Raw genomic sequence first — 24,941 nt, forward strand, 5'->3', positions numbered from 1 at the left:
AAGTCTCATGTAATAATACTTATCTGTACTACCTATGATGCAACCTAGTACTTTCCTGTTTTATTTCATTTTTAAAAATGCTGGTTGTAACTGACAATATTGATTTTATGGGTTGTGACCTGTGTGGTATTAGTAAAACTGATGTTGGCTTCTGCTATAATTTAGGTTTCAACAAACTTTCTTTTAAATCCAGCACTTTGCTGGGTGCTGGTGTTACAAAGTTGAATAAGACATAGTCCGGTCCTCAAGGAGCCATACGGTGGTATGGAGAAAAATGAAACAAAGAAGCTGCAATGCTTTAACTGCTATAACAGAGGCATGCCCAGATTAGGATGGAAGGGACCACATCATTTCCTAGCAGGAAGATGAAAATTTCTTCTAGGTTCACGTATTACTATCTGTAATCTGATAATTCCTCTTTTTACAGGCTTAACTTAATGTCAAATTTAGTTTTCTGTTTTTAACATATATCCAGTAAATGTTAAAATAAATAATATCAAATTTACTTGAAAATAAGAGATTTCTGCATGTTTGGCTTACTGGCCAAGTTTGTTAAAAATTAAATGTAAATTATATATATAATCTTAGAAAAAAATCTAAATTTCACAAATGAGTAATATTGTTTTTCTAAATATAGAATGATAACTAGCTTTAATGTCATTATTTGGGAAGTACTTATTTCTTTTCTGACTTTTTCCCCCTCTATATTATGACATATTAAGAAAGGTAGACTCAGATATTAATAGAAGTGTTATGTAAACATACATATTTGACCATTGGCTATTTGCCCAGATGATGAAAGCTAAACTACAAAATAAACCATGAATTTTTAAATAATAGAAAAAAATGAATACTTAAAGTGCACCTTAAATGATTTTTTGTTGCAATTTGGATGGATTAGAGATATAACAACTTTTTATCTTGTGGTTAATTCATTCACAATAACATTTCATCTATAAATTAGGAGTCTAGTTGTATTTTGCACAACAAACTTAAAGTATGGCATTTCTATAGAATCTCCTTTCTCTAGATTACACAGTGGTTACAGGTTTTTCCTGTAAGTGGTAGGCTACTACATCAGGTTGAAGAAGCTAATGTCTGAATGAATGTGGTGGGTGCCTTAGAATGATTTTGCCGTTAGCAGTGAAAAATGTTTTCCTTACAGTTCTTGTGCAGCAGGCCATGGAGTAAAGCACATTTTTATAATAAAGGTGATGAATTTAATCGCAAACTGGCAGCCAAATGGAAATTGCAGACCTTGATACTGGGAGAAAATTGCCTATAAAGCAACTCTTGAGAGAACAGGCTTTAAATTTATCCACCCATTTCGACATTGAGGAGAACATGGGAATCATAGGATATTTTGCTTGGCCTGCTTGGTTCAGATGAATGACACTTGAGTGTTAAAAGAGCTAGAGATAGTTTAAAACTGCTTAAGCTTTATACATTGCAGCCCTTAGGACACACATTTTTGTATTTTCTAAGTATTTAAAATACTGCATTTTTATATTTCAGCACATGATATGCCTAATGAATTGAAATCCATTTACTACATTTCTAATCATATGCCATGTATTTCATGTTTCTGCCATGTATATGAGGAACGGCGATCTTGAAGGATGCAAAATACTCTGGGTTTGTAAGTAACATTCAGTTGATAGAATCTTTGCCATATAAACTATCAGTCTTTACTGTTTCTTATTGTATTAAAACAGTTTATATTATAAAATTTAAGCACAGAATGGTAGAATTTCTATTTTGGGAAATCTGGATGTTGTCATTTTTTTTAACTCTAAATGACTAGTGCTTGCCATTTTTTAAGAAATAACAGTATTTGGAGTGTTTACCTCTGAATCTAGATGTATGGTAGCATGCATTTTGAGATGCCCCTTCCCTCCTATGATACACATATTTGTTAACAGAGAGCTATGTCCAAGTGGAGAATTATTTGTGACTATTGGAAAGTGAGACCTATCCAAGGAAAGTAAATGTTTGAAATGTAAAAGTTCTCATATAAAGTTTGAAAGTAACATTTCTTATAATTATTTGAAGTACTGGGTTTTAAAGGGAAAGAAGGATTATTTCTAGAAGGTTATTAGATTTTGCTTCGATATACAACCCTGATCTGATTGATTGTATTTTCTGGGCAGCACAGTACATTATATATAATAAAGGTGTAGCTGTGGTAAATATCCATTGTCTTTAAGTGTAGAGTTATAGAAGGGTTTAGTTTTAAAGCAAATACGGGAACTTAATATTTGATGATTGAGAAAGCCAGAATAGAAGAAAAAAGTTTTATAAATTCTCTATTCAGGCGACAATTTATTGAGGTGGTAAACATAAGACTAAAGATACGACAACGCAGAAGAAATAGGAGTATTCACTTTTTTCTTTAAATAAGAACCAGTAATTGTATCTTTGTCATTGAAAGTAGTTTCATCTAAATTACTTTGTTAGACCTTTCAAAGACTAATTATGTTACATCCATACTAGGAGAAGAGAGCTTAGCACATAATGTTGAAGGTACATTTGAATGGTTAGCCATCTGAGATTTGCATGGGGAGCAAAGTTTAAAATAAATCAACTCCTTTAATCTCTTATCAGTGATATAGATGCTTGGTCACTTGACTTGGCTTAAGAAAGCTGTGGCAAGTTTAGAATTCAGAAATAGAGCCTAAAGATTTTATAATCTTTATGGTAAGCGTTTGTGAGAGAAATACAGTATAATTATTTTAATTCTAATGCTCCTGATCCAAGAGATCAGTATGTGGAAAGTTTATTTTTACTTTGAGACAAAAACTAGAATTTTTGCAGTTAAACATGTGAGATAACCTAGAAAAAGGTATTACACATATATGTATGTAATTTATAATATATGTATGTAATTTTAATGGTGTACATATTATGTGTGTATAAATATAGTACTTATTAAAATTTTACTGTTTTTATGAAGCAGGCTCTGAATTTAGTGTATGGATTACCAAAGTATAATTGGCTAAGTATAATTAGCTGTTTATAAGCTGAAATTCAGCTCCCGTAGATACTGGTGGTAGTTTACTTTTTAAAAAAGTTTTTTTTTTGTTGTTGTTATACGCTTAAATATATACCCAAAGCACTATTATTGTCATAAATGTAGCCACAGTTTAGTTCGAGATTATTTATGCCAGAGTCTGAAACACCTGAAGTATCTGAGATTTTGAGTTAATGTGAAAGGATTTTAGAATCATGTGTTTGAACAGTCACATCACTAAATTAACTCCAGATACAGAATTGTCAGGATGCTGTAAGGTAAGGAAGGTAAGCAAAGAAATATTACAATTTCAAATTGACAGTGTAAGATGTGATGCTTTTCAGTTTTGTTTTGTTTTTGTTTAGATAACTGTTATAGTGTTTTGAGTTCTTGTTTTGCAAATATACATTACAAGATTATGCAACTGTACATTATAAAGTTACGCAAATATACATTACAAGCTAGAATGACCCTCTAATTCTCCTTTCCCCAAATGATTCACTTGAGATTAAAATAATTTTAAACTCCAGAAACATGGTTAAACTAAAAAAGGTCAGATCCTGAAACAAAAAGCTCTGACCTTTTAAAAAGTGTGTGTTGTGGGAAAAGTGCTAGAGACCTTTTGCCCCAGGTATTTGAGGGTTATTTTAATAAGCTGCATGTCCTGTGGGCTTTGTATTTGAGTAGTTTGTAACATTTTATGGATTATATGGTTGAATATTTGAGGACAATCTTAGTGTAAATGAATTGGAAAAGTTAAGCTGTGTCTGTTACATTCTACTTTCCCTTTCCTGTTTGTAACAAATCTGCATGTGAGAAGTTATTTGCAAACAGCATTTGTTAGGTGTCTTTTCTACGTATCTTTTATGCTAATAGAGTCTGGGAAAAGACCATTTTTGGATTTCAGATAAATATTTATCAGATTCGATACTGTCTTTCAGATCTATGAGAATAGGATATTTCCAAAATATATAATTTTACATCATTTCTAGTGACAATATTGATGACCAATACTATTATTATTTTGGAGATAACACATACACACACGCAGAGCCATGCATCACTTAACCACAGGGGTATGTTCTGAGAAATGCATCCTTAGGAAATTTCAATGTCTTGCAAACATTGTAGAGTGTACTTGAACAAATCTACATGGTATAGCCCCACCACACACCTAGGCTCTGTGGTATATGTAGCCTCTTGCTCCTAGGCTACAAACCTATGTAACATGTTAGCCGTACTTACTGTAGGCAGTTGCAACACAATGGTTAAGTATTTGTGTATCTAAACATAGAAAAAGTACAGTAAAAATATATATAAAAGGTAAATGGTACACCTGTATAGGGTGCTTACAATGAGTGAAGCTTTCAAGACTTCAAGTTGCTCTGGGTGAGTCAGTGAGTAAGTGGTAAGTGAAGGTCTAGGCATTACTGTAGACTTTATGAACATTGTAAGTGGCTAAGTGGCTACACTAAATTTAGAAAAAAAAATTTCTTTATTCAATAATAAATTAACCTTACTGTAATGTTTTTACTTTATAAACTTAAGTTTTTAGAACTTTTTGATCACATTATACAGCTATACAAAAATCTTTTCTTTCTTCATATCTTTAGTCTATAAGCCTTTTTCTATTTTTATTTTTTACTTTTTCAGTTTTTTTGTTAAAAACTAAGACATAAACATATGCGTTGGCCTAGGCCCACACAGGGTCAGGATCATCAGTATCACTGTCTTCCACCTCTTGTCTTCACTTGAAAGGTCTTCAGGGACAATAGCACACATGGCACTGTCACCTCCTCTGATCACAATGACTTTTTCTGGAATATCTCCTTAAGGACCTGCTTGCCTGAGGCTTTTTTACAGTTAACTCTTTTTTTGTTTTTAAATAAGTAGGAGTATACTCTAAAATAACAATGGAAAGTATGGTACATACAGTAAATACATAAACCAGTGACATAGTTGTTTATCAAGTATTGTGTACTGTACATAATTGTACATGCTATAGTTTTATATGACCAGCAGTCTGGTGTGTTTGTTTATATGCAGACACATATGTGAGTAATGCATTGTCTTACATCTTTAGGACAGCTAAGATGTCACTAGGCAATTGGAATTTTTCAGCTTCATTATAATCTTATGGGACCACTGTTCTTATGCAGTTTATTATTGACCAAAACATCATTTTGCTGTTTTGCATAGCTGTATATTCATGTTTGTATGTATCAGCCATGGTACGTAACATCTCATTTAATATTTATGGTAATCCTGTGAACTGGGAATAACTTTTATAGATGAAGAAATGGAGGCAGACTGAAACATTACAATAGATTTTTTTTAAAAAGACTGTGCTTTTGGCAGTTTATTTCTCCATTTTTTATCACAGATTATTATTTACAATCATGTAATCAGCTATTTTGTATATTTTTTAAAAAATAAAATTTTACCTAACATTTGAACTGATAGTTTAATTGTGGACAAAGACTTGGAAACAGGTGTTTTATCTTACCTTTGTCCTCTGTCATATGTGCATTACATTAAATTATCCTTAGCTGTTTTAATTGTAGCCCTGAGGAAGTCGATTGATGTAAATAGCTTGCAAGACTTGAAAGTGTCACTCTTTTCAGGAGAGAAGATAGTATAACATATTTGAAAGGAGGAATTATATTATTCTCTTTTAACACTTATTTCATTTAGTACTGACATTCTTAAAGTGGGTTCACAGTCTCGGTCTGTTGCTGGGCTAAAGTGTATTTTTTGGTATATTTTGATACACTGATGCCCCTGGACTGATGGTTACTACTGATGTTCCAGACACCTGTGAATTGGCATGGTTTTGAGAGATTGTACTGCCTACCACTTCCCCTGCTTTAAAAAAAACGGTGTACTGAGGGGTTCTAGTGTACTTCTTATCCTTCTTTTGCCTATGAAATTATCCACCTAAAGATGGTAGAGCTTGCTGTACTTTGTCTTCCTAGGAGTGTTTGGTTTTAAATTGCTATTAGGGAGAAATTCACCTCTAATGACTGGATTTTATGCATTTTTCAGTTTTAGTGTGATGGTAGCGGAATGCTGTTTGAAATACTTTTTTTTTTTTCTAAAATTTCAGTTTCTATCAGTAATTTCACACTTGTTCCTACCAAGTATCTTGGTGAAGACACATCCTTGTTCATAGAAATTCTGCTCATTATGAACTTTTCATTAGGAAAAAAATACATACTGATTTCAAGGAACAGATAACCGAATTTGAACAGTAACTTGTATGTCTAAGCCTTAGCATGGCTAATGTTCATTGACCTTTGTCTTTGAGAAGTTTTTGAATAAAGGAAGAAGTATGTCGAGCAAGAAAAACAGAACTACTTGCCTGAGTAATCATTGCCATTACTTAAAATATCGATCCAGTACAGAGAGGGGATTAGGAGTCAAAAAATAAGGTTCCGAAAAAATCCTTGAGACAGAAGCATATCTTCTAAGCTTTTTTTCATGTATCAGATTAGTCAGCATAGTTATGTGTGATCAGGGTGATAAATATGTGTCCACATTTTTTCCCCTTTCATTCTCCTTTCCTTCATAATAATTAAAGTCAGGGTTTAAGTGTCTAGAATACAATTTCCTGAAACTTGGTTTTTCCTGTGGAAACCAAGAACTCTGGCAGACTCTTTTTTTAAAAAATTGCTTAGTCTTCATGTTTCAACTTAAGTACTTGTAAGACACTAGGCCTCATCAATCATTTCTAGCCTGCTAATCTATTTACATGGAAGCGGGTTCTTTCTACTAGAATTGTGATGGCAAGGACCATATTGCTTACCATTGTGTCCCCAGCACAGTGCCTGATCCCACAGAAAGACAGGAAATGTTCAGTCAATAATACCAGATTTTTGAGCACCTATTTTGTGCAGGCATTCTACAAATATTTGTTGTTCAAGTGAAAGAATTAATTCTACCAAACTCAGAAGTTTAGCTCTAGAATAATCTTAGATGTCCTTATAGATGAGTAACCACAGACTGTGAAAAGCTTAAATAACTTGTTGAAGGATATGCAGAGCTTAAGTGATTGTCTCTCAGCTGACTTTTATTCCAGTTTTAATTTGGATATACCATTCTTTTTTTCTTTCATTTATTACTATTATGTCTCTACTTTTTCCCCTCTCCTCTTCTTTACTTATAGTTCCGGATTCTACTCTTTTCCTTATCGTTTTCCTCTTCTCTATCTGGCTCTTACGGTATATCGTCGCTGCTTTTCCCATTGTCATGGTCCACTTACTTTAGTAACAACCAAATTTAATTTTAGGGAATAATGCTGGAGAGGCCATATGGTATGAGTAAAAGAATAACAGCTTTGGAATTAGACCTAGATTTGAATCCTGACTTTTTCACTTACAAATTACATGATCTTTGGTGAAAGTACTTAATCCCCAAATCTCCGTTTCCTAACTATAAAATGAAGATGAAAATATTACTTCTGAGGAAATCTTCTGACCATACTGTAATAATAAAGTATTGACCTTCAAGGCAGACTTCTTAGAGAGACTCTATGTATGGAAAGAAATTAAACCTCATTACTCTAAATTCTGTATTTGAGAAATATCTATCCCCTTCTGTAATTGTGTGCTGCCATTACATCCACTGTTTCATTGCCAGTAACACCCTGCTGTGACGTGTGTAAATCCATCTCTAGGAAAGATTTGGATAATGGAGAAAGTAGAGACTAAGCAGCTAGATAATCTGTTTACAAGGAGAAGTCATTTTAAACTATTAATACATCCTTCTATAGAGAGGCCTCCTGGTACAGTGTCTGGTTGGCTTGCTTTCCCTGGGGCTTTGTCATACAAGTCTACTTTTGGAAGCCCAATCTCAAGCACAAATGTGAAGTCCAGAGGAAGCAGGAGCTCTTTTCGAATCTAAGTTCTGGTTTCTCATCTGAGAACTTAGTTTTCTCTGGATAATTAATTCTAAAAATGTCTGTCTCCTAACCATGTAGACCACATGATCACAGAATCCAATATAATATTGGTAGTATTTGCTTAACTTCCCTAGATTATGCTGTAGGATGATTTTGAGGAATAGAAATTCAATAGAAGGTAAAGTTATTATTACTTTGTATTATGAAATAATAATATGTTGAGAAGTGCTTTTTAAAAAGAGGCCATACTTGGGTACTCTGCTTTGACTATTATTTTTGCTTACTTAGTTTGTGATAGAATGGAGACCATGACTATATTTGCACACTGCCATATTCCTAGGACCTTGCCCAGTGCCTGGTACATAGTACATATACGATATATTTTTGTTTAATGCTTACGTGAAAAACTAGTATATTGTACCATTGATTATTAAGACTTTTTTTTTTTAAACTCAGATTATACTTTATTCAGGCCAGTTTGTACATTTAGGAAATATAAAAAATTTATATTCTGAACATTTTTACTAAATATACTTTGAATAGAGGTTTAATCAGGACTGTGTGGTCTATAAATATAGGGGTTATGAAAAAGCCAAAGAGAAACGAATCATTACAATCCCTTTTGTGCAGTCCTGGCAGGGGCAGCCTCCTCCTTATGGGTTTTTAAAGCTCAGACCAATCATGTATTTAGATGCCTGTGCATATTATTTTCTCATCCTATCTACCAGACACTAGAGGAATTTAGCATTGATGTAATGAACATGTTATTAACAGTGTATTCTAAAACCTCACAAGTCCAGAATAAGAGAGCAAGCCATTTTGAGAAGAGCAGTGTGCATTTGTTACTTTAAAGGGAAGAGAACTAAGCTAGTAGATATCCTATTGAAGCTTGAGTGAATTTATAAGAATGTTTTGTAACTTTGCATGTTTTTGTGATAATAGTCCTAATAAGGTTTGTTCAAAAGGTGTTCTCTTTCTTTTTTTCTTTCTTTCTTTTTTTTTAAGGATCTGCATGTTAGGAATATAGCAAAATGCAAAAACGAAGCTATCTGCCTCCCCAGAGTTTATAGTCTAATGTGGGAAGCGGGAAGTAGGCAGTAAATAAGTAGAATATATAGTATATTAGGCAGTGTGAGTTCTGGAAATATATTGGACAGGATGAAAGGGATCTGGTGTGCTGATGGGTTGGGGCAAGTTGCAGTTTTAAATAGGGAGATGAGGGTTTGGCTTCTTTGAGAAATTGAAATTGAAGCAGAGATTTGAAGGAGGTGCTGGTGTGAGTCATATTGCTCTCTGGGGTACAGCTTTCCAAGGGAAGAGAAGAGTCAGTGCAAAACCTTGAGGGTGGCACCAGCAATTCTTGTGTTGGCTGTTGCCGAGTTGGGCTTGGATCATGGGTTAGGAGAGTAGTTCTGAAGAGTAAGAGGAGTGCGGGTAAAAGGAGCCCATGTGGATGTTGTAGGTTCTTGCAGATCTTTGTGAGGACCTGGGCTGTGATACCAACTGAGGTGGGAAATCATTAAAGCAGTGGTTCTGGGCATCCTTTTAGGGAATCTGTGAAGTCAAAACTATCTTCATGTGCTGTGTGATACTACAACAGATTTTTTTTTTTTTTTTTTTTTTGAGACAGAGTCTCACTCTGTTGCCCAGGCTAGAGTGAGTGCCGTGGCATCAGCCTAGCTCACAGCAACCTCAAACTCCTGAGCTCAAGCAATCCTCCTGTCTCAGCCTCCCGAGTAGCTGGGACTACAGGCATGTGCCACCATGCCCGGCTAATTTTTTTCTATATATATTTTTAGCTGTCCGTATAATTTCTTTCTATTTTTAGTAGAGATGGGGTCTCGCTCTTGCTCAGGCTGGTCTCGAACTCCTGAGCTCAAACGATCCGCCCACCTCGGCCTCCCAGAGTGCTAGGATTACAGGCGTGAGCCACCGCGCCCGGCCTACTACAACAGATTGATCGCAGAAGATAAGAGAATCTAGCTGTCTCCATTAAGGCAGACGTTAAAAAGGTCTGCAAAAATATAAAACAATGACTTTTTCACTAATTTATTTTGTTTTATTGGAAAGTATATTATTTTCCATAAAGTGTGGGTTTTTTAACATGTAATGAGTTTACTATTATTTTTAAATGAATCAGAAATAATTTAAACTTTTTTTAGTTTTAATTTCTAGTGTGTTAAGTATTGATAGATAAAGCTCTCATGAAGAGAAGCACTTTGGACTTTCCAAAGTAATTTTTTTAAGAGTGAAGTCCTGAGACCAAAGAGTTTGAGAACAACTCCATCAGAGAGTGTTGAGCAGAGAGGAGTGACATGTCACTTGGATTTTAGCAGGCTAACTCTATATAATAGAAAACAGACTGACAGGGCAGTGGTGGAAGTAGGGAGACCAGTTAGGTAAAGATTAGGTGAGAAATGATTGGGGCTACAACTGTGGTATAGGGATTAAGGTGGTAAAAAATGAAATTGGGGATATATTCTGAAAGTAGAGTGTACAGTATTTGCTAGTGGGTAAGATATGAAGTGTGAGATTTGACTTGCCATTTTCTGAGATCAGGAGTTTTGGGGAAAGTTTTGGGGAAAGATTCAGATTTTGGTTTTGAATGTGTCAAGTAGATGCATTGAGAAAGCAGTTGGATATAGGTGTTTGTAGTTCAGGATAGAGGGTTGGTGTGTAATGTTCTTACTAGCGTTGTTGGATTGTTTTAGTAAATTTTTTAAATGATAGTATTTAGCTACCATTCTAATAAATTAAACTTTTATGGTCTCAAACAGTGTTACCTTTTGCATTTTAAAAACTCACTAAGCTTCTTTCCAAGGATGATGTTATGTGATAGTATTAATAGAATGTATACTTTAAGAGGCAGTAACAATGTAGATATGCCAGTAGCATAACATTACTTAAATTTTCTGAATCTACTTCTTTGTAAAGCAAACCAACTGTGGTTTAATTAAAGGAGATCATATTGCTTACATATTAAAATAATGTTTTCAGTACCAATTACTTTGACATTTGAAGGCACTGCATAATATGTTGGTTACTCTAATACAAACAAGATATTTTTGCTGAAGTTTTATTTTCCTTTCAAATTCAATCTTGATGCTTGATGCTTCCAAAGGTCCTTTTGGAATATTGTATATACTTGATTGTTTACTAGAGCTTTAAAAAACCCTCTTTTTAGCTGTTTCATAGTATGAGAGATTTCTCTTATATATGGGCTGTTGTAACATCTGTGGATGTCATTTGACATGTATTTGCTTTTGTTTATGGAAGTAAGATGACGCTTGGATAAACTTGTGGTGCATAATTACAGATCTCAGGTTTTTCCTTTATTGAACTTAGGTAGAATTTGGAATACAATTGAAAAGGATAATTAAAAATCAAAGAAACTATTACCAAGGAAAAGCAATTCATCCCTTCCCCTATTCAGACATAACTCCTTCAAAATTTTTGGGAGATCTGTTTGATTTTTACTCTGATTTACCAAATTCCTTTAAAAGCCCTGAGGGATTTGGAGCTTTAAAAAGGTAAAATGCATAGGGACAGACCTCTCCCCACTTCCCCAGTAATAAATGTGTAGGAGCCTGGTTACATGAGGATTTGGTGGTGCTTCACAAGGATGTCATTTAAAGTAAATTCTCGTGCCCAGTAGTTTAAGACATTTTGGAATGTATGTGTAATTCTGACAGGAGTAGGATTGACTTGTCTGCAATTCTCAGTCCTTGCGTGTATACAGCCCTTGCCTCTGGGATAACAATACAGAAGGAGCACAAAATGGAGTTCTCCATAAAGAGAAAGGGAGACACACAGACTTAATTCATAGCATTTTAGAGCAAATAGAGCCCTAGATGTGATCTGATCTAACTTGCTCACTTCACAGATGAGAAAACTGAGACCCAGAAAGTTAAATTCAAAGCTACACAGCTAAATGGTATGTAGGGAAGCAGGAGTAAAATCCAGGTTGTGTAAACTGAAAGTCCCACTTTTTTCTTTATCACATCCAGTTGTTATGAAAGATTCACTTTCTAAAGAAAGGTCATTGTTGCGCTTTCTCCACCTTCCTTAAGACAGGTTTAAAGTGCATGTGTTTTTTTAAGCAGTATCTATTAAAGAAAATCTAATCAAAATTTATTGATAAAATTTATGAAACATTTTGCAAAGAAAGTCATCTCTAGTTGAAGTTAACATTAGATCTTTGTATGTATTTTTTATTTTGGAGAACAGTAACTGATTTATAAGGCACTTATATTTAACAATAAAAGCTTGTAAATTTTAGGTGATTAGTAATGATTGCTTATTTTAGAAAGCAAATATGTATAAATAAAATTTTAACTTTGTTATTTAAACTGTAGAAGGGATTATTTTGAATGATTTTGATTTCCTCAGTTTTATTTGTAAGCAAGTATTTTCTTTTTCTTTATTCATGGCTTTCATTCTTTACCACAGCTATTTTCCCATGCCCCCATTTGAATAAATAACTCCCAAGGCTAAAGCAAATACTTTTAAATTTTAATTCCTTATTTTCAAATAAATTTAGGCTTATAGAAAAGTAGAAAAATAATACAGAGGTTGATGTTAAAAACAACATGGTGTTAATAACATACTCATAATACAATTATGGAAGCCAGGAAATTAACATTGATATAGTACTATTCACTAATCTGTAAATCTTATTCAAATTTTTACGAGTTTTCCTACTTGTACTTTTTCTGGTCCAGAATCCAATGCAGGATTCCACATTACATTTAGTAGTGATTCTCTTTTAGTTTCCTCCAGTCTGTGACTGTTTCGCATTCTTTCATGATCTTGACACTTCTTTAGAGTACTAGTTATTTTGTGAAATGTTCTTTAATTTGGATTTTTCTGCTGTTTTCTCTATATTAGATTGTTTTCTCTAGATTAGATGCATTGTTGGCAAGAAAACCACACACAAATACTGTTGTCCCCTTCTCAGTGCATCATGCTGTGGGGTGTATGTTAATACTGGTGATATTAACTTTGATCACTTGGTTAAGGTGATGTCTGCCAGATTCTCCACTGTGCAGTTTCTCTTTTTCCTGAGCAATTAATACATGTCTTATGGGGGAAAGACTCTGAAACTGTACAGATATCCTATATCTCATATTTTTGCTCACTAATTTTACCATCCATTGAATGATTTTTGCCTGCAATAACTGTTACTAATTGGAATTCTATAAGAAAGATCTGTCCCTTGCCCCCTTGTATTTATTTAACTATTAATATTTATATCAGTCGGGTCTCATGGGTGATAATCCATTATTATCATTATTCATATCACATGTCAGAACTTCTAAGAAATGAGTGTAAGATAATTAAAAATTAAAAGGCTCCTAAGAGTACACTGTGAAAAATCTCTCTACTATTCCTGTTATCTTGGGTACACAGTTCCAGTGCTGTGAGTTAATTTTTATTCTTTTAGAAATGTTAAAAGGATTGGGAAAAAGTTGTTAATAATAATTGCTAGATTCTCAGGTATTACTTTTTACCTGCATTCTGATGATATCTACTGGGTTACTGTTGCAACATCTTCTGTTGTTCATTGACAAATGTTTCTTAACTAGTTCACCTTCAGATTTTAATACAGTGGCTGTTATGTAGAGGTACAGACTGGTTTCCCCTGAGTGTTATAAGAAACTAAATGACCAGAAGGCAACATTTTTTATTAAACGATATTTGGTATTTAATGTGTAAAACCAACCAGGTTTAAAAGTAACTAACTTCTTTTTTTGTTAAGTTGAAACAAAATTCAGTTTAAATGAGAAAGGTACCCCATTTTTGACATATAGTATCCCATTAAATAATTGGTGTTTACTCTTTAAAAAATACTGCTTCGCTTCTGTTCTTCCTAATAGCCTGCTTTACCTTCTGTGTATTCCAGCAGTATCCATGTATTCATTCAAGATGTCATTTTAGTAACCTAGTCCTGGAGTTCATTGACAAAGTTGTGTTTTGTTAAAATGGAGTGAAAGAGAAGGGCTGCACAGACTTTTCTGTACTCACTGTTAAAACAGTGACCATGTTTGTCTACACTTATAGTACGGCCAGAAATAAATCAAAAGTTGGTTTATTTCATTTTCTTATTTCCATTTTCTAATTACCATTTCTTAAAATGAATTTTAAAAGCTGCTTATTCCAGGAAATCCTCTGTGAAACTCTTAAGTAAAGCTTGTTGGACTAGCTGTGACCTTGGACCAATTCTTTAATTGCTGAGTATTAATTTGTTTCCTTTTTTCTTTTTGGGAAGGGGATGTAAAAGGGTGTTGTAATATATCCTCCTTCAGATTGTGGTCAAGATTTAATTGATTCATGTAAAAATAATTAGATAGGTCTTTGTGGTTTATTTTTAGAATTGGGAGTCAATGACTTGACTTTATCCTTAATTATATTATTTTTATATAGGGAATCCAATGCATGCAGCATTTTGGCATATAGTGATTTCTAACCTCCTAATAAGAATATCTTTATTATTTTCTGAGAAGTGATTATTGTGAAAAAAAAAAAAAATCATAAAGTAATGTGAAAGCTGAATAGTCCCTGTAAATCCATCTCCCAGAGGTGATTACTGCTAATAGTTGTTACATGTTTTTTGACTTCCTTGTATCTATCAAAAAACACATATATTTAGGCCGGGCGCGGTGGCTCACGCCTGTAATCCTAGCACTCTGGGAGGCCGAGGCGGGTGGATCGCTCAAGGTCAGGAGTTCGAGACCAGCCTGAGCGAGACCCCGTCTCTACTAAAAATAGAAAGACATTATATGGACAACTAAAAATCTATATAGAAAAAATTAGCCGGGCATAGTGGCGCATGCCTGTAGTCCCAGCTACTCGGGAGGCTGAGGCAGTAGGATCGCTTAAGCCGAGGAGTTTGAGGTTGCTGTGAGCTAGGCTGACGCCACGGCACTCACTCTAGCCTGGGCAACAAAGTGAGACTCTGTCTCAACAAAAAAAAAAAAAAAAAAACACATATATTTAAGTATAAATTGGAGATCATATAATGGATGTTCTTTTCTGTATCCTGTGAAAGAGCCTTTCCAAGAATGTGCAGTTTACTGTTAAACACCCTCCATAATACAGAACTGCTGCTGAGAACAGTCGAGAATATAGAATGAACGTTGTTATAAGGTCTTTGCTGTTTCACATTTCTGTATGTGACATTTACCAGCAGTTTTGCACAATTGTTAACTTTGGCAACATAAAGGAGGGTTATGATGTTGAATTTAATTTTGTGATTTTTAAAAATTACTTGCAATTCTGAAGTACAGAGTACAGTTTAACCCCCCAAATAAGGTTCTATCTAGAGAATTAATGATAGCTTGCTTTTTTTTCTTGCCGGTTTGAAAGCAGTTGCTTTGAAATTAAATCAGATTTAATTTATTTAGTTATTAGAATAAGCAGAATATATTTCACTAAATAGTATATAATCTCTAGGAACTCGCTTTTTAATTTGTTTGCTTTCTGTATCTTGTGAATGTGGCTTCTTAAAAAAAGCACAGTGAAGTTATATTTCATGGGTTTTCTCTACTCAGAATAACTTTAAAATTTTCCCTGTATTTAGTAAACCCTGAATTAAAGGTTTATTTTTTACTGAAGAGATTTTTGTTAACCCTAAGTACATAAGGGTACATAACAGCCACCTCTTTATGAAGTGGCAGTTGTGCTTTAGTTATAAATAGACTCCTAATGTTATTGTTTTCAGATTTAATGAGTATTTTATACATGAAAACTAGTAATTTGTTAATTAAGAACTAAAATAACCGAAATCTTACGTTGTTCTTTGTGTTAATGTGCTACTTTAATGCCCAGCAAGAAGTCAAGATTGTAGATAATGAGGAAATTTTGGAGCCCATTTAAACTTCTGATGAAAACTCATTTTAACTTGACTTATAAAGTTTATGTGATGTGTATCAAAGTAGATATATGTTTATATATAATTGGATCTTAGTTTACTGAATGAATTGATGGAAAATGCTAAATTTAAAAAATAAGGCAGTTATGGTCAACGATACTGTGTAGCCTTTTCATTCCTTTCTGTGTTTTAGCTCCAGCTGTATTACAGTGATAAGGTAAAATTGTTTGGATTTAAATATACTGCACAAATAAAAAGCAGATAGTTACCCAATTAAAAATATGTATCTATAACATCAGCATAGCTGGTTGAACAATTGGAATCAGCTCCCACAACACTGAGTGTAAGACATGGTTTGTATAAGAAAATTTTCAGTGTTTTTAAAAAATCTTTTGTGTTGTTACAAATCCTGAAAATAATTTTTATGCATTTTGTTTTTGTATTTTATTTGTAAGTCAATACTTTTGTTGTCTGTGATTGAGCTAGTAAATATTTTTCATATTTCATTTCCTAATTTTCATTTTCTTGGTTTACCTTTTTTGAAAAATTCTAAGCCAGAAAATAAAATAAAGCTATATTTTTTTCTTTACCTAGTTTTCTAACATCACAGTATTGGATTTATACACAGCCATAGCTATCTATTTATCTACATATTTTTGGAGATAACTGTTTAATTCCGTAATTTAGATTTCTCAGCCTGCATTTTTCTATTCTCTAATATTTCTTCATGTTATTCTTAATTGTAATGTTCTAGTTTTCCACGGAGTGGTTCATTTGTTAACTGAGTAATTTCATTTCTTAAAAGGATATTTGCAAAATTGTAAGGTAGCAGAGGGTGGGCTGCACCTATAATAATTAAAATACAATAGTAAAAGAATAGTGGTAATGGAAAAGCCAAAGGCAAAAATGAACTGAGGCTTATAAAATGTAAGAGATGATTTTAAAACTTTTTAGTGTAAACTGTAGTTGGATGAATTAAGGGGGAGGGAAAAGGCTTAAGGTAGGTGATGCAATATTACCAGATTGCATAAGACAGAACTGTGCAGTGACTTAGGAACAGAACTGAATGACAATTGAGCCTTAGTTTGGAGAAGAAGAAAATACCAAGATAATTGAAGCAGAGAAATGTTAGGAGACAGTAAGTAATATAACTGAAACAAGTTTTCAGGCTTAAACAAAAATAGTTTTCAGCATACTATTTGAAAAAAAATGTAAATTCAAGAAATATGGAAAATGGGAGGAATCTAAATGCTGTCAAGGCAAGTAGTTCCCAAAGCTGAAAAATTTATGTTCTAAACTTGACAGCACAACCTGTAGATTCTAAAACATATTATTTCCTGTTTAAACTGGTAGATCCAGAGGGAGATTCTGGTCCTAGTGTAGCTTGAGATTTCATCAAGTAGTCCATAACGTGTGCCTGTATTTTGGTATCCAGGCTAGAGAAATGTGTATTCTGTGAAATTGCACTCTGTTGGATTCTTGACTCAGAGACTAGTCATCACTAAAGAATGTCAGCCGATCAGTCTGAAGAGATATGTGTAGTAAAAAAATAACCAGGAATAAAAAAATTTAAATCGTTTGTTGGTGTCTAAACAAACAGTTGTGGAAGTATGGAATAGTCGAGACTTGGCACCACCGTCAAAATGTCAGCAGTGTTGTAATGTGCTTGCTAAGGATGCAAGTGGAGGGTTCAGGGCTAGAAGTTGACAGCCTCAGTCTGCATTACCCAATTGATGATTATGGAATGTTGTGTATAGTATGGGATTTTACACTTTAAAAGGGGACTCAGACGTGTTGGAGTATATCTAAACAAGGGGGAGGGTATAAAACCATTTCATATAGTTTAGAGAAGAGGAAACTTAGATATTATAGAACTTGTCCAGGATTTGTGGAGCTGCTGAGTGGGGGCCAGTGGATGAAATTTTAGGAGAGCAGATTTTGGTTCAGTAAAATAAACTTGTAACATTGAAGATCTTCAGAGATGTCTAAAACAAATTGTCTTGTTATTGGGGCTATTTAAATAAAAGATACCTGCCCGAATTGGTGGATATTATTGGGAGAATTTTTATACTTCTAATTAAACAAATAGAACTTTTAGTTCTCTGAACCACTGCTGCAGGTTGATGAAAGTAGGGTGGAGGTGGGAGGACATTTGAGCATTATAATGTAATGTTTGATATAAGGAAACAATATATACAGCATACTAGTTATGAAGCATTCCTTTGTTTCATGAAGGAACACCTGTGAATCCACCACTTACAATGAAAGGACTATAGCATTCCCCAAACCCATACCCATTGCATATTTCTGAAATAGTTCGGCTATAATTACCAGCTTGCTAGGATAACATTAACAGAAGTTCTGATTGCCAGGACTTATGGAATGAAGTTTTGGAGACGTAACTTTTTAAAACATGGGGTTATGGGAGAAAATAATAAATGGGGTTCTTGCATATACTAAGATTGCAAACCAATGGATTCCACTGAGTCATTCAGTAAGCAACTTCTATAATTATATGAGGCACAGGCACAGAGAAGAAAAAGACTTGTCTAAATCACAAAGAGTTACTGTTAGAACTGGAATTAGAACTTGTTCTAACTTGAATGTTGTAAATAATACATTAGAAAGTACTGATAATTTCCTACTTTTTTCCTGTTGATAAAGATAGTATGCAGCTGGTGAGACTTATCACTGATGAAGGTGGTAAAGTCCTTGAGGACCTGAACTATGCCGTAGTCGTCTTTTCATTTCCATCAATACAGTCTTGCACATAATTTGTTAGGAAATTCAGGATTATATCTTAGAGACTGAAAAAAATCATGGTAGAAAGATTTCTTACCTATCTTTCCTATAATAGTAAGTTCTTTGATAACTGAACTTACCAAGACTTGTTTGATTTTAATGCTCATTAAAGAACCTAGCTCATTCCTATGTCATTTACCTTCCCATCTACCCAACCCATCAAGTATTTATTGACCCACTGTGTTCCAGCCATTATTCTAGGACTTGGGGACACAGTGGATAACAGAGTCTCATGGAACTTTGAGTTATTAGTCAAAGAATCAGATAAATATTTATAGAAATAAAGCTTAAGTGGTAGATGTATTTTATCATCTGGATATCTGTAATATGAAGGCTGTTGGTTTTATATATTTATATATTTTTTAATCTAGTCATCTGAATCTTCTGATAACTTATAACAGATTCTTTTGGTTTTCTAAGTTTAATAAACTTACCTTGAACAAGGTGAACTATTCCCCTCCTTGATCCATTATATTGCTGTGATTACTTACAATAATAGATTTTTCAATATTGAACTATTGTTGCACTCATTGATACAAATTATGCTTGGTCTTAGTGCATTTTTCTTTTAATATACTGGTAGATTCTATTTATTTCAGATGTTTGCACCTATATTTATAAACAAATTTTATCTGTGGTTTTCTTTTATGCTACTATCACGTCTTTATATTGGTGCTATGCTAATTTCATAGTAAGAACTGCGCAGTTTCTGAAGAAAACATTAAAATGATAAATTAATACTGAAAGTGCTTTTTAGTCCCGAGACCTGGACTAAATGATACATGTGTAATATAAATTAGATTAACTTTTTCTAATACCCTTTGCTTAATTACTTGCTATATCTATGTAAATAATCATTTGTATTTAAATTATTGATCATTGATTTGAGAATTGCTGTCATATGGCAATTTAAGATAAGCACTAATTTGATACTGGACATTATTAGGAAAGATTTCATTATAAAATTATTAATAAAAGCATAAAAAAACTTAAGAGTGAAGTCTTACCTTAATGATGTAGTCAAATCCAAAGTAATCTCTTGATTTTTGTTGATTTCATTTGCTTTTGAGAGATAAGTTTTTGGTAAGCTTAGACAAGTATTGTTATTTAAGAGATAACATCTGTAATATGGCGACTATTGCTATCACTGAAGCAGAAAATGTATTATAATGCATTTTTTTTAACTGATTAAGATTTTATAACTGGGAAAGAACACCTTTGATCATGCCTTTTTGCTGTGTTGGATTTTGTTTAACCAAAATTGATTTAAATAACTAGTTAGGAAAATTAAAGAGTACATTTATATTTGATAGTTCTTAATATCAATATATTGAAATTTCATGTACAAAATATATTTTTAAAAAACACTTTATTTTTAAATACTAATGGATGCAAGCCTTCTCCCCAAGGAGGACACAATCTGTAGGATGGAGAAATAGTTACATAGGTATTCAGCTAACCTTAACAATGGCAATCACTTATCAGACAGTAGGCTCCAGTGGACATGAGCCTATATCTTCTAGTGTATAGAAGCTTAATAAATAATTCTTGAAAGAATTTTCTTTATAGGACTTGAGTCGTTAAAATAGAATTCTCCTGCTTTTTCAAAAAAGGAGTATATTTATACCCAAGAACTGTAATATTGTTTTTTTTCTATTAAAAGCTCATTGACTTTAGGGATTTCTACTTTCCTTTTTTATCTTTCATTCATTAACTCAGTGTAGTTTTATCTTCATTACTGTCTTTCCCTTGAAATGCCTATGATTGCCAGTGGCTTAGTGGCCAAATTCAAGGTACCATTTTTTGCTGTTTACTTTACTATACTTTTCTAGTATTAGACACTGTTGATCACCCTGTCCTTGAATCTATCATTTCTTAGCTTCTATGACACCTCTCTTCCCTGTTTCTCTGTCTAACTCCGTTTCTTCTTGGTTTGGATCTTTTTTTCCTCACTCCGTGAATGTTGCTTTTCCTAAGGTTCATTCGGTTCTTCTTTCTCCCTTTACCTTCTCTAAGACATCTCTTCTCATAGCTTTAACTAAGAAATTTGTGTATCAAACTCAGACTTCTGCTGAACTTACAATCTGTTGTCTATTGGACATCTCTGTTTGAATATTCCAAAGGTATCCAAAAAATATAACAAAGTGGTCAGTTTAAATCTTGTTCAGACAGATTAGTTCTGAAACATAAAAGAGGCTTTGGTACTAGTTTTGTCTCATAGATATTCTTGTGATAGCTGTTTGAAGCTATCATTTGGAATGACTGGCCTCATTTAGTCATGGAAAAATTAGGTAAAGTAACAAGTCAATAGCATGTTGGTTAAGAGCTCAGATTCTGAAGTTAGTTTTGATAAGATATGTTATTTGATTGGTATAAATTTGATCTGTGATAGAAATTAATTAAAGCTATAGTCCTTATTAACATGGGCTTAATCTAGAGAATGACAGCATACATAGATCAGTAGCTCCTTACTTGAGTTTTAACACTTGATCAGTGAAATCCTTCCCTGCCCTCTTTTTCCCCCTTGGACTAGCAAGAATATTTTGGTTTGTCTAACACATTTAAAATTTTTACTTTTAACAGAAATTAGCAGAGTACGGAAAGACATGTACAATGACACATTAAATGGCAGTACAGAGAAAAGGAGTGCAGAGTTGCCTGATGCTGTGGGACCTATTGTTCAGTTACAAGAGAAACTTTATGTGCCTGTAAAAGAATACCCAGATGTAAGTATATTTTGTTGTTTTATTCAATTTTCTTCTGCTTCACGTATTTTGGGAAGAGATATATTTGGTGGTAAATACTTAAGCATTGTCAGCCACTTTTTTAAAAGTTCATGTGAGGAACTGGAGATGTAAATAATTGGGCATGTATAATTGAAAAAATTTCTTTCTAAATGTTTTCATTTGATTGCTGCTGTGTCATTTTGGAAATGCATGGTATAGACTATTTTGGATTTCACAATGAGGCCAGGAACTATGGAAAGCACTTTGGCCTGAGTATCAAAGAGTACTCACTACAACTCTCTGCTCATCTTTAATCTGACCTCAGAGAAGCCACAGCTTGGGCCACATCATCCTTTTTGTAAAATGAGGATGTTGGACTATGTTCCTTTTAGCTCTATAATTTTTATCAAAACTACTGTTTGTGATCTGAATTTTTTCCCATCTTAGTCCATTGCTCAACTGTTCTCTGTAAGCATCTTGTTGCAAATAGCCATCCTGTCCTGTATCAGTTAATTTCTAAATAAATCCAGATTCTTTGCGTTTTGTTCCAAACCCCTATATGATATGGTCCATTCTATTTCTCTGACCTCATCTTAAATAATTTTCCCTCTTCTTTGGACACTGTAGCCACGTTGGCCTTCTTTTGGCTTTTAGAATGAATCAAGTCTATTCCCAGCCCTAGGGCCTTTATGTTAGTTGTACTCTTATCTCTACTGGCTGGCTTCTTCTTGTCATTAAGAATTTAGCTTAAATATCACTTCAGAGAGGCCTCCCTTGACCTTATTTAAAAGCTAGCTGGCTACTCAATGTTTCACGTTAAGTCTCGTATTTTCTCTGCACTAGTACTTATCTGGTATTTTTCTGGTGATATTTGTTTATTTTTCATCTTCCCCTAGCAGAATATAAGGTACATAAAACAAGAACCTTGCCATTGTTATTCACTGTATCTCCCATAGTATTGGCACACAATAGGCCATTAAATAAATAAAGGAAAAATGGTGGCTTTTTGTTAGGTTTCAGAGGACTTTTCTTAAAGCAAAGGAGAGTTAGTATTATGGTGTCAAAAATGTGATTTGTCTCTAAGATTCATTGGTTATATTGGCAGAATACTAGTCTGCAAATGGGAAATGAATGTCTTAAGATTAATTAATGGAACAAAGCTTTGGTATTTCACAATTTGCATTTCTTTTTTTTTTTTTTTTTTTTTTTTTTTTTTTTTTTGAGACAGAGTCTCACTCTGTTGCCCAGGCTAGAGTGAGTGCCGTGGCGTCAGCCTAGCTCACAGCAACCTCAAACTCCTGAGCTCAAGCGATCCTCCTGTCTCAGCCTCCCGAGTAGCTGGGACTACAGGCATGCACCACCATGCCCGGCTAATTTTTTCTATATATATTTTTAGCTGTCCATTTAATTTCTTTCTATTTTTAGTAGAGATGGGGTCTCGCTCTTGCTCAGGCTGGTCTCGAACTCCTGAGCTCAAAGGATCCGCCCACCTCGGCCTCCCAGAGTGCTAGGATTACAGGCGTGAGCCACCGCGCCCGGCCCACAATTTGCATTTCTAATACAATTTTCTTTAAAGCCTATACATTTCCTCTATTTTTATAAGTATTTTTGGTAGCAAATATACCAATAGTTCTGGATAATGTATGCAAAAGCAAAGTTCATTGGAAGATTATTGTGTAATACGAAGAATTAAAAGAATAGATGGAGAGCAAAACTTTGAAGTAAAGCCAGGGACCTGGGCGTCTCTGAGAACTTCAGCAGTAGGGGTTTGTGGACCTTCTATGTCAAGAGCCTTGCACGTAACTGGGCATCATTGTCTCCCAGACTTTATCTTCAAATTTCAGATTCTTGGACGAGAGAGTGTGTTTTGGGCCAATCTGCCATGAGTAGGGGAAGTGAGGTTACTTAACCTAGATATGACCACTGTGGGCCCACCCTGGGTATAGGGCTTATTCCTAGAAATGGGAAATTGTGATTTGGTCACCTGTCCCAGTTGTCTGCTACTGCTTGGTGTTTTAGTATCCCCTAAAGGATATCAACTTTATCCTCTGCTTGTTTAAATCCTAAAGGATAAAGTTTCAGCAATAATCATTAACATAGAACACGTAAGATCATAAGACCTTAACAGAGAATATAACCTTGATCAGTCTGGTTCAGTCTCTCCCTCTCTCCCTTCCCCTCCCTCCCTCCTTCTCTCAATATCCTATCCAGGGAAGGGATATTTATTCTGTGTTATTTGAAAGACATGTTCCATACAGTCTTCTAAGTCAGGGCTTGAGTCTAGAGGGCACTTTTTCACTATATTCCCTTCTTCCTTCTGCCAGTTGTGACTCATTGCTTTGAAGCTGTGGTTTCTGGCAGATGTGTTGGAGCGTAACATTGTCTAGATCAGTGATTCTCAAAGCATGATCCCTGGACCATAGTATCTATACCTTCTGGGAACTTGTAAATGTTCAAGCTCCATACCAGACTAGTTGAATTAGAAACTCTGGGTGGAAGGCCTAGCAATCTGCTCTTTTTACAAACCTTATGAGATGATTCTAATGCATTATAAAGTTTGAAAATCACTACTGTAAATTTGTTTTTTGTTTTTTTTGGCTAGAATAAGCCAGGCTAACAGTTAGATGATCTCATACATGGTCATTTTGCTAGGCATTGTTTCAGGAGGAAGGTAAATCATGAACTAAACAGTGTCTCTGCTCTCTAATGAAGTGGGTATTTCAGTAGCAGAGACAGACAAATAGCAAATGAACACAAACTTAGGTGTAGTCAGTGCTATGGAGAAACATAAAGTAAGGTAAACAGATGAATGGTGATTGTGTGTGGTGGGAAGTGTTCATTTTTAAGGGTAAGCAGGGAAGGAATCTCTTATAAGATGATGGGAATGGAGAGAAAGGAACAGAATGATGAGTAGGAAGGCAGGAAAACTATCTGTGGGAGAAACATCTCAGGCAGAGCGAACAGCAAGTGCAGTGGCTCAGGCTTTAGTATGCTTGGGAAGTGTGGGAAGATGTGAGATTGAAGAGTTAGCAGAGAGGCAGTGTAGCGCACAGTGGTCGGAAGTATGAATTCAGACCTAGACTTTTGGCTAGTTCTGCCACTTGTTTTGTGACCTTGGGCAAATTACTTTTCATTCCTGATCCTCGGTTTTCTCATTTCTGTAATGGAGATACCAAGTCTCTCACAAGGATTATGAAGACTAAATGAGTTAATATGTATAGAGCACTTGGAAAATGCCTTTATGCTGTGGGTTATAAGAATGTAAGCTCCATGAGGGCAGAAATTTTTTATCTGTTTTTTTTCAGTGCTTAGAATAGTGTGTGGCAAATGGTAGTTGTGTAATAAATATTTATTGTGCATATTTGTATGAAACCCATACTTTCAAATATTGTGAAACTTTTTTTTTCTTTAAACCTGTTGTCTTTTGCATTTGCACATAGCAAGTTACTTATCGTAGTCAGTGTTAAGTTGGAGATAGTATTTTGGACTTGCCTATGTAGAGTTCTGAAACTGATAAAAGAAGAAGGCCTTAGAATTCAGTGTCTAAGAAATGAGGTAGTGCTGTATGATGCCCTTCACAATGTTTTTGAACCATAGGCTTGATGTGAGGATGAGAAGCTATTTATTATTAAG

The 24,941-nt window shown here is 34.2% G+C and overlaps 1 protein-coding gene across 4 annotated transcripts in view; it reads left to right on the forward strand.

Moving 5' to 3' along the window:
• Positions 1-24,941, forward strand: part of QKI (QKI, KH domain containing RNA binding) — a 156,194-nt gene that overhangs the window by 17,503 nt on the left and 113,750 nt on the right. For all 4 annotated transcript variants that reach the window (XM_069487641.1, XM_069487643.1, XM_069487644.1 and 1 more), the window contains exon 2: positions 21,166-21,308. In XM_069487641.1, coding sequence (XP_069343742.1) covers positions 21,166-21,308 — 143 coding nt within the window. The remainder of the gene's footprint in view (positions 1-21,165; positions 21,309-24,941) is intronic.

Source organism: Eulemur rufifrons, chromosome 15 (genome assembly GCF_041146395.1).
Source record: "Eulemur rufifrons isolate Redbay chromosome 15, OSU_ERuf_1, whole genome shotgun sequence".
NCBI lineage: Eukaryota > Metazoa > Chordata > Mammalia > Primates > Lemuridae > Eulemur > Eulemur rufifrons.